Source organism: Gracilinanus agilis, chromosome 2 (assembly GCF_016433145.1).
Source record: "Gracilinanus agilis isolate LMUSP501 chromosome 2, AgileGrace, whole genome shotgun sequence".
Classification (NCBI taxonomy): Eukaryota; Metazoa; Chordata; class Mammalia; order Didelphimorphia; family Didelphidae; genus Gracilinanus; species Gracilinanus agilis.
Genome location: NC_058131.1, coordinates 675,916,893 through 675,927,841, shown reverse-complemented (window position 1 = coordinate 675,927,841; position 10,949 = coordinate 675,916,893). Strand labels below are relative to the sequence as shown.

The 10,949-nt window shown below is 50.2% G+C and overlaps 1 protein-coding gene across 1 annotated transcript; it reads right to left on the bottom strand.

Annotated features, from left to right (window-relative positions):
• Positions 1–4,156: 4,156 nt before the first annotated feature.
• Positions 4,157–4,759, bottom strand: RPP25 (ribonuclease P and MRP subunit p25). Its single transcript, XM_044659114.1, has one exon. The coding sequence runs from the start codon at positions 4,757–4,759 to the stop codon at positions 4,157–4,159; it is 603 nt and encodes a 200-aa protein (XP_044515049.1).
• Between the last annotated feature and the right edge of the window lie 6,190 nt (positions 4,760–10,949).

Here is a 10,949-nt window from a genome sequence, read left to right as displayed (position 1 = left end):
TATCTACTGTGCCACTAGATGCCACCTAAGCATCCAGATGACCCAATGAAGAGTGATAGACCTGGAGTCAGGAAGACCAGAGTCAGTATCCTCCCTCAGATCCTTTGTGACCCTGTCTGCCTCAGTTTCCTTGTCTGTAAAGTAGAGATAATAATAGGACTTACCCCTTGGGGTTGTTGTAAGGATATTTTTAAAGTGCTTCACAAACTTTAAAGTACTATGTAAATATTATTATTATTATTACTTGAGGAGTATGAGACCTAATGAAGGCAAATGTCCATGGTCACAGAGGTTATATGAGTAAGAGGCAGAATTTGAACCCAGGTCTTCTCATTCCAGAGTCAGTGTTCTTTCTACTAGTTTATGCTTATAGACTAATTGTACTGCTCACCAAGAAGCTCCTTCCATCTTTTGTTGGAATTTTTTTTTTTTTGTAGAAATTCTTTTGACCTGCCTCTGTTAGAGAAGTCAACCAGTCTCTGCTTGAACCTTGGTCTTGGGAGATCACTAGCCCATTCTATTTTTCACATACAGCCTTTAAAACCACTCATACTGAGCCGTAACTGGCATGCCTTTTACTTCTTCCTGCTGTTGCTACCATTAGTTTTGCTCTGTGGGGCCAAATAGAACAAATCTCCTATTGCTTCTACATGGCATGGGCATCAAATTATAGAAAGACAGTAATCATGGTCAGGGAGAGGCAGAGTCCAGGTTAAATGTCCCATCACCTTGACTTGATCCTTGAGCACCATTGTTTCTAGCCTTCTTACCATGCACGAATCCATTGGGTTGGGAGGGTCTGGGGAACAGAGGACAATTTCCTTTTGTCGGTTTCTTTTTTGCTTTTACTCAGAACTAGTCCCTGGTTGACACAATGAAATCCTTTAATATCTTCTGCCACTTTCCCAGTCCCTTAAGGCTATCCCAGTCCCTCCTCCCACCCCAGAAGAAATCCAGCTGCCCTAGAATAGGAAGGACTCAGTGTACTGAGGGGCTGAGGCAGTGAGAGGAGGAAGGTCTGCAGTGTAAGGGAGGGACATGAGGATGGCAATGCAGAGCCCAAAGGGAGTAAGCTGTAATAGGAAAGTGTTAGGCAGGGCTCATGATAAACTGTTAGGGGAGAGGGCATTTTAGAGTGGAAGTAGGGAGGAGGCTTCTCAGTGCCCCTCAAGTCACAGCCAGCAAGACACTTTCCAGCTTTTTCTATCAAGGCAATAAGATCCATTAACTGGTTCTGTCAGCCCCAAGCCTGTGTGAGATATAAATGTCCTTCCCATCTTCCCCCTCCCTCCTCTTTATCTCTCCTTCTTTCCCAACAGGATTCCATAAGCATGAATCTGCCTAGAAAGGGGTACAAGAGCTCTGGAGCCTGTGCCTGGATGCTAAATGGGGTAGGAATGAGGAGAGGGGTCCATCATGGGGCAGGAAAGGAATCAAAGCCTCTTGCTTGTGTCAGCTCTCCCCCCTTCAGATTGTAGCACCCAGTAAAGAAGCTACCAGATTTCAGCCACAGATGTGAATTGTGCAAATGGGAAGGGAAAAAAGACAGGGGAGGGGGGGAAGGCAGGCTTAGGAAGCCTTCTTATCTCTCAGCAGGCAGCTGTTCCCAAGCTGGAGGCAAGCTACTTATCAGCCCGGGGCCCACACTGATTCCTTGGCTTTCTCCGGAGCTTCTGTAATTGAATATTAATTTCCAGCAGTGAGTTTGGGCTTGTTCCCTCCCCCTTCCTCCATCCATAGGTTGTCCTTGGTCCTTCTGGGCACAAAGGGGTTTGAGGCAGGATTCAAGGGTGGAGGTTGGGCAAGGCATTCTTGTTAGTTCCTCCAGAGATGGGGCTTTGTGGGACTATCCAGCTAGGAGGCTGGTCCTATTGGCCTGCAGGGGAAGTTAAGGATTCCAAAGGACACCTTGACTCCTGGGGGAAAGGGCAGGAGAACAGAAGAGAAGAAACTCTTTTCCAAAGAGGCGAGGAGTTCAGCTGCAGGGGGCTATTTCAGGCCTTCCAGGAGTGTGGAGAGGCTTGGAGAAAGCTCTGACTTCCCTTCTTCCTGGGGATAATTGGTACTATTTTCATTTACAACAATCCCAGCCCTTCTCAATGGCTAGCTCTGGCGGTGGGGATAGAGAAGGGACTGGGGATTAAATCCAGAGAATTGGTAAACTATCTAGCCTAGGGATCAGTTGCCATTTAACTTTTGCTCTGGCATTCAAACATCTGCATTTGAGGTGGGAAGGAGGGTCAGTAGGCTTTTCTACCCTCCATTTTGCATGAGTACCCTCCCTCCACCCCCAATCTGGACCAATCATCACATTTTAGGGAAGTAGAGGCAGAGAGCATTTCCTTTAAGATCTTTGTTTAAAAGACAGCAGGGATACCAGTCAACACATTCAGCCCCCAAGTCTAACAGGCCTCTCTCCAGAAAAACTACTAAGCCTGGGAGGGAGGCTTCTCTTCTATCCATTTCCTCAGGCTTAGAGGGGTGCTACCCTGTGAAAGATGGGAAAGCAAGAGAGGGAGGGGAAATCATCCCAGAGCAAACACCCCTATCTTCTTGTTGATGTGTTTTATTCCAAAGGAGCTAAGAGCCACAAGTCACTGGAGCTCCCATTAATAACACTGACAGTGTCTCTCTGGGGTGATTGAAGGGGCTCCAAAGATGAAGGTGTTACTGCAGCCAGTGCCAAACCACACATTATTCTCAGCTCAGCTCTTCCAAGTGCCTGCCCATCCTCCTCCCAGCCCTTCTTCCCTCCCTTCCTCCTTATTTCTCTCTCTTCAAGTGGTCCTCCCATTCCTTGGTGTCTCCATGGTAGGGTTTTAAGGGGCCTGATGAATGGAGCAAAGGTTTTCACTAGCTTTTCATCCTTCAGGGCTAGGTAGGAAAATGTAAAGATTGAAAGGGGAACTCCCTCTCCCAAAAGCCTCTAGATTTGTCCCTATAAACTGTAAATTCTGCCTTTGACATGGCATATATTCAGGTAAGGGGTTGCCTTTTCCTTTTTGGGGTTGGACAAAGCTTGGGGATCTTGAAAGTCCACATAACATTCCTCATAGTCTACCTAAGACTTCTTTTCCCTCACCCCATGGCTCTTCACTAAGGTTAATTCTCTATCTTCCCCCACCCCCAAGCTTCTCTTCCCTCCATCCTGAATTCCCCTCTCCTCCCAAACCCATGGTGGGATCTCAGGCTTTCTTCCTAAAGGAAGGAAAAATTGCGTGTGTGTGTGTGTGTGTGTGTGTGTGTGTGTGTGTGTGTGTGAAATGGGTCCCTCTCTTCCTCCAATGTCAGGCTGTCTATCAGATTCCTTCTGTGTCTCCTTACTATCTCTTCCTCCAAATGTCCATCCTTCCCCCCTTCACTACCTTACCTTTAGCTCCCCCAAAAGACCTGGATAGGGGATCCAGACTAAGGGATCTTTCAGGATTTCATCTCCCACTGACCTATGGATTTTTCTGATTCAAGAAAGAGTCTGTGCCAGGGAACAGAATTAAGTGGTGGATGGGCTTGGGAACGTCACCCAAAGTCCATTCCTGAGATCAGACACATGTGGAGCCTGGGGCAGACAAAACTGTCCTCAGCTAGATTCGGGATTCCCAAGAACTGATGTTCTAGCTTCACCAGGACCTCTCCTGCACCTATGTTCCCCCCCCCCCCCCTTACCCCCAGGTCTGAATGAGTAATGGCGCTGTGGCGGTGGGGCAAAACCCGCACTTGATGGCTACATCCCCTTTCCTTACTGGAAGCAAGTTGTCCCCTCCCCGGAGACCGCATCCTCCACGAACCCCTACAGGACAGGACACTGCAGGGGGTCCATTGAAGAAGTGGGCAGGGAGCGGCTAGACTGGAATTCGAAGTCGGAGGGACTAAAGGCAGGAGTACAGGCTGGCAGCGGCTGTTCCGAGGCTCCGCCGTTTGCTTTCCAATACTCTGAAGAATGCGTTTAGGACATCGAAGGGGAAAGGGGATCCACTCCGAACACAGAGCTTTTCTTTCTCCTTTCCGAGCCAGAGGACTGGCAGTGAAGGGTCATTCCGGGGCATGATCCAAGAAAGGACAGTGATAGGGGTTGAGTCAAAAACCCGTGCTGGAGGAAAGGGGAGCCTGCCCACCTTGCTGATCTTAGGGGAAGGGTGTCTCCCGCAGCAAAGAGTTCTCAGCCGGCCCCGTCCCAGCTCCCCTCCCCCGCCGCACCCGGCCTTTCGCGGCCCTGCAGCCTCTTACTCGCCCTCTCCTCCGCCGCGGGCGAGCCGGGGCTCCTCTTCAGTCCCGGGGCAGTAGGCGGCGCTGGCGCCAGCGCCGGCGCCCAGGTCTGCGCGTCGGGCCGGGGCTCTGGAGGCTGGTAGCCCGGCTGCCCTGGGTCCAGGGCGTCCTTGGAGAGCAGAATGGAGACGGCAGGCACGTTCTTGTGCACGCTGAGGCTGGGGCCCGGGCTGCCGGGCGGCGGCGGGCGGCTCTCCCACACCTCGCGTAAGCTCCGGTAGCGCAGCCGAGTGACCTGGTGCAGGCCGGCCAGCCGCCGCTTCAGAATCTCCACGCAGGTGACAGTCTTGGTGACGGCGCGGCCACAGCCGCTGAAGACTATGGTGCGAGTGGCTGGCTGTTCCATGCGCGCGGTGGCGAAGCCCAGCAAGTTGCGGATCTTACTGCCCTCCTTCACCTTCATCTCCACGGCGCCGGGGGCCAGGTCGGCGAAGGGCCCGGGGCTCTCAGCCTCCGTGTCTGCCTCCTCAGTGCGCACCTTCTTGAAGTTCTCCATGCGCGGCCGGGGGGCAACGTGGAGAAGAAGCCGGTTTTGCCAGGGCCCTCCATGGGCCAGACTCCTGCCCTAGCCACCAGGAGGGCCCCGGTCGCACCAGGATGCTCGCCGGGCTCCCCGGACCTGCATTCCCCTCACCCCGAGCTGGACACCCCCGGATCAGGGCAGGGGCGCCCGCGGGGACCGTCCAGACGCAAGTGTCCCTGGGCTCCTTCGTTCCAAGGCTCAGTCTCGGAGCTGGACGGGGCGGACACGTTCCTCTGCTCTCCTTCTCACCAATCCGCTACCTCCTGGCTGGCCCAGGTTTCGGCCGGTCCGCTACCGCCAGGGTTCTCTTTGGAGACTTGGAGGCTGCCCAGGAGTCCAGCGCCTTTCACTACTGGAACTGTCCCGCCCCCAGCCCCGCCTTGGTCCCGCCCCCGCCGTCTCCCCCACCTCCACTCTCCCACCCCAGAACTGGAGTTCTCTCTCTGTGTCTTCTGCTCTCCCTCACTAGCCAAGTCCCGAGCGTAGTTGTTTCCACTTGGGCAGAGGGGAGTGAGGAAGGGGACCGAAAGAGGAAGGGAGCGAGGGCTGAGACGGGAGGACGCCGCTGGGAGCTCTGCCCTTGCCCTAAACCCGGGGCTCCCTTCTTTCCCCAGCCAGCCCCACTCTCAACCGTCTCCGCTCCCGGGCGAGTTCTCTCCCGCTCAAGGACGGTATCTGCTCTCGTCAGCAAAGTGCAGGCGGCGAGGCAGCGGCGATGGCTCTACCCAGCTGACGGCCTCCTCCTTCCCAGCTCAGCCCTTCTGGGGAAGGGGGTGGGTGGGGGAAGGGAAATTGGAGACAGACTAATGGGAGAGACTAGGCTCCCTAAGGACTCGAGTTCTCCACTCTGCTGCTGTTTGGATTCATCTTTCGCCCACACCCCTGAAAGGCAAAGACAGAAGGGGGAAGAGGGGAAATGCGGGCCACAGAACTACTATAGCTAGACCAAGAGGGCAGCAACTTGGCCTGGCTCGTACAGGTGATCAGTGAGAGAACCCAAGTATCCTGAACCCTGTGCTTCAGGCTCGCTGTACTTCGAATCGAAATCTTTGGCTCCATCACATAGCTGTGCAACGCTGGGGTGACCACTTCATCTCTCTGAGCCTCAGTTTCCCCATCTGTGAAATGGAGATAATTGTACTTGCACCACCTCCCTATCTTCTAGGGAAGCTCAAAATGTGATGGCAATGCAGACTATAAATGAGGATTCTCTGTCCTTGGGAAATTGGCCTTCTGGAGGGTGGAAGGGAGACTGACAGAAAAGGTAATTAGCTAAATCCGGCCTTGTGGCTTTATGTGGTGGGAAACCAGTAGGACTGGAGAGGTCCCTGTAAGGTTTCCCCCCTCCTCCATATCTCTATCACCTGAAAATTCACTATTCCTTTCATAAAAAGAGGACATGGAAGTCATGTTTAACTGGAAAAGGAAACAAGCAGGGCAGGCAAGGTGACCACAGATCACAGATGGACTTCTGGTGTGTTACACTGCCATCCCTAGAATGACTAGTGGGATGCTGGAGGAATTATGGAAGGACATAAAGAAGAATCCCAATGGGTAAGAAGGTGGGGAGTTAGTGGAACTAGCACTCAGATTGAATAGAAAAATCACAGCTCTAAGGTCACTTTGGGGTTACTGCATAATACACTGTTAAAAGGCAGCCTCTCCTAATATTACTCAAACCTGTATTGACCATTAACCCCTAAGTGTGAATGAGTTTCCTAAAGCCTTTCTAAACATCCCATAGAGTTTGATAAGGAAGAAGAGGGGAAAGGGAGGTCCAGAGAACCATATGACCCCTTTTTAGGGTAGACACAGATAAGAGATGGGGGAGGAGATCAGAGGGGGCTGAGAATGAAGTATTGCATAAAATGTCTGAAAAAAGCACAAAGCATAGGAGCAGCTGGGTAGCTCAGTGGATTGAGAGTCAGACCTAGAGACGGGAGGTCCTAGGTTCAAATCCAGCTTCAGACACTTCCCAGCTGTGTGACCCTGGGCAAGTCACTTGACCCCCATTGCCCACCCTTACCACTCTTCCACCTAGGAGCCAATACACAGAAGTTAAGGATTAAAAAAAAAAAAAAAGCACATAGCATAGTGCCTGGCACATAGTAGGCACTATATCAGTGCTCATTCTCTTCCTCCCTCCCTTCTTGGCAGGCATCTTTGACTTCCTAGTTTTGCTAAGGAGGCAGCTAGCCCTAGGGACAAAGCTCCACCCTCCCACACCAGTTGAACCCCCTGGATCAAAAAAGTAGAACTCCAGAGTTTTTGCCTTCTGGGCTGCAGATGAGACAGAAAAGAGGAAGCCCAATTCTCAGAGAAGTAACTTGAGTCCTTGAGGAGGCCCTGATTGATGAATTAGCCCTCCCTCAGGGTATCCAGCTCCCGAGGCTGGGTACTCAGAGCTGACTAGCCCCCTTTCATTGGGTCCTGGGGGGAAGAAAGGAGAGAGGATCAAAGAGGGAAATTGGATGATTTCTTTATGTGTAGGAAAGACTAGGAAGAAGGGAGAGGGGAAAGAGTGGGAAGGACAGATGGAGAGATGAGGGAAGAATGCCCAGAAGGAATGAACATGCAGAGGAAACCCCTCATTTTCAAACCTCCACTCCAGAGCTGGAGCTTTCTCATCCGAAGTGGGTGGCCTGGAGCCCTGAGATAGGGATGCTGACTGAACCCCTTCAATGCCCAAACCCAGAGTCAGAAATCTGTTCCTCATTCTGGGCAGGGTGGGGGTGGGGGTTGCCTGGAGAGAGGGAGTGTAGGAAGCTGCAATGAAGGCAGAGCAGCAGGAGAAGGAAGGAATCCAGTGACCTCTGCAGCTAAGTCAGAAGGAAGAAAAACGGCTCCCCTGGAAGGGAAATCGGATCAATAACCATTTGCTGAGGTGCAAGTTCCCCAGCCCTATTTACTCTGGCAGGGGGTGGGGGTGGGAGCTGGATCTGGTGACAGGACCTGACCCTCCTTTCCCTGCCACTTTTGTAAGGGCCTGCCTCCATTATATAATAAGTGCCTCCTGTTTCCTTCCTTTCTCCAGATTGTACCACCCCCATTGGCCCCTCACTCCTCAATTCACCTTTCTTCTTTTAACCTCTCTTCCCATGGCCATTTCTTTCTGGCTCCCTCTCTGTCTTTCTGTCAAATGTAAAGCAATTTGCAAACTTCAGAGCACTGTATAAATGTCAGCTCTTATTGCCTGACTCTTTCCATCACTCCATTTGTCTCTCTCCTCTCTGCTTTTTTCTTCTTTATTTCCCTCCTATATCTTTGTCTCTATATCTCTTTTCCTGTCTTTCTTCTCTATCTGGGCCACTAGTTCTGTCTTTTCATTTATGAGCAAAGAGGCAGAGAGGAAAGAACCCTGGATTTGCAGTCAAAGGACCTGGATTCAAATATCAGCTTTGCTACTTGCTCTGTGGATGACCTTGAACGTAATTTCACATCCCTAGACTTCCTTTGGAAAATAAGCGGGTTGGACTGACATGGGCATGGAAAGGAGATGCTATGGGCACTGTACCCCTTACCTCAGGCAAACTGTAAACAGGGAAATTCCTTTGCTCCCTTCTGTCCTTGTGATGCCACCCAAGAACATCTGATAGCCACTATAAGACCCTGAGATTACTATTATCCTTGGATGTCTTTTAGGTTGAGAGAGTCAAAGAGATACACTCCAGGTCACATCTTGGTTGCATCAGGCTGTATCTCAGGCATCCATCTGTTCCCTAAACCATGAGGGTCTCAAGCAGACCCCTCACCCCACTGAATACCTAAGTGCTTACGACTCTAGAGTCACATCCACACCATGACATAGCCTCACATACTCACTGTTGTAAAGGGTATAAAAACTCCTGAACTGAGGCATTCTGGGAGCAACCCCTAGGGTTGTTCCACTAGTGCCATCTTGCTGGCCATTAATCCTATCTTCCTAATAAATCTTTCTTTTTACTTTTAAGCTAAGTTTTGGAGTCTTGCATTCTCGCAAAAGGTATCCTTCCCGAACCCAGGGTTCACTATTGTACCCCATGACATCCGGTGGTAACCTCATAATAGGACTAGATGATCTCTATAAGGTCTCTTCTAAATCTAATTCTTATACTGACTCCAACTCCACTTTTTCTTTTCCTGTCTACTTTTCCAGGGTGTTATGAAATAAATTCAACCCCTTTTGTTTGATTGCTGGAAGTAATTTCACAAAAAACGGAAGGACAGAGGAGGACCCATTTTCTATTGGTAACTCCTGGTCTTGCATGGTTTTCATCCAGGCTTCTTAAATCACCCTCACATCACGGCTACTGTCCCAGTCCTTGACCCCTTTGCTCCCCTGAGAAACAAGAGCAAGTCAGTAGCTTTGGCTGACCCAGAATGTGATTTTTTTTCTAGCCTGTGCTTGGTTTTCTCCTTGGTGGCTCTTGAAGGGTGGAAACTCAAGGCTCTTTGTCTCCTCCAGCATCCCTCTAGAGTACAGGAGTATTGAATAATAAAAAAAAGAAACTTCCTTCCTATTCAAAGCATAAATGGCATAATCATGTGCCTTCACTCACCCTTCTCCCCCTCTTCCCCCCATTTCCAACCTCCTCCCTTCGGTTGTCTGCCTTTAGTTTGCACACCAGGAGATTCTACAGTCAATTCCAGATCTATTGCTGGTACTATACATTTTTATTTTGACAAGTTCTTCCTGATGTCCACCTTCAACTCCTCTCACTGCACATTAAAACTATCTCCTATCTTTTCCTGTTCTGGTGGAGAAGATGAGCAGAGAAATTAAAATAAACAACTACATCCCTATGGTAACCTTCCTGTTCTATTGACTTCCCAGGCAAACCTGGTTCTCCTCCAGAATCTACTTGGGAGGGAGTAGGAAAGAAGGCATTCATTTAAAATAGATAATGATTCTTTATTCCACCTCAGGCAGTCACAAATATTATCCCATGCATGTGTTCCCTGAGGCCAATGAAAAAGACTCCAGGCTGCTAGTCAGGAGACCTGGATTCTAATCTAGTCACCCTTACTAACTAGTTATTTGACTTTGGACAAGTTATTTCCATTTTTCTGGCCCTTACTTTCCTTATCAATAACATGGGACTAGACAAGATGATCTTTAAGACCCTTTCTAGGTCTGATGTTCATAGTCTAGTGTTAGGGTCTAAGAACCAGGCATGACCCTCAATAGCCTCCTCCTTTTCTCCAGCTAGTCCCAGTTGCATGCAACACATGCTCACCTGCATGGACAGAGACAAACTGGGAAAGTCTCCAACACAGCCTCCTCCAGCTTGGGCTTCCCAGGGATTGAAGGCTGTCCTAGAATGCACCCCTTCTCTCTGAGGTAGGAGGGACAATAAATTCTTTTGCCCTCTCTGGGGGACTTTCAGGGTAAGGGAGGATCCTGGAGGGAACCACAAAATAAGCATTAATAATGAAATCTTGGGCATCAATTACAGGCTAGATGAGGCAAGTAGAGCTCTCTGAAAGTTTTCTGGGGACCTCCATGGTCCCTCACCTTAGCCTCTGCACCTGTTGGAGAGAGTGAGATCTGCTCACACAGAGAAATGACTCTTTTGCAAAAAGAAGCATGAGATTTGTTCCTGGATGGAACTGGGGATGTGTATGGGAGTAGGGAAGGGGGATGGGCTCAAGGATGTTTGGACAGAGGCTTTGCTAGCACACATTTTTGCTTCATTCCGCTCTTTTCCAACCCTGCCGGGCTGCCTCTTCCATTGTATGCCTCTGATTGGGCATTTAAATCTAAGCCAGCATGTACCATCTAATCACCGCTTAACCAGCTCTCCTCACACAGTTTCCTAAATGGGGAAGATGAGGAGGCAATCATGTTAAATAGTTTCCACATCAGTAACACTGATTGGTACAGAACAACCTTCATCTCAGCCAGGCTGGGTGGAAGTGGGGTGGGGGGAAGAGGAGTAGAGAAGCAGGGAGGGTTGAAAAGGCCCCAGACTGCCTCTCCCTCCCTCCCTGCCTTTCTCTCCCAGCTCCCTCTGCAGTACTTAAAATGTAAATGAATTTCATTATTAGCAGCTCCATCACTAATTACCATCTGAAGCCATTCATTACCGTGTCAGCTTATTTGTTGGAGGACAACAGAGCGGTTCACTGGTACCGCACAGTGGAAATGGGGGCATGAGCTCATGCACATGGAGAGGAGACAAGA

Coding starts and splice junctions, on each gene's coding strand:
- RPP25 (XM_044659114.1), bottom strand. CDS start 4,759: ATGGAGAACTTCAAGAAGGTGCGCACTGAGGAGGCAGACACGGAGGCT.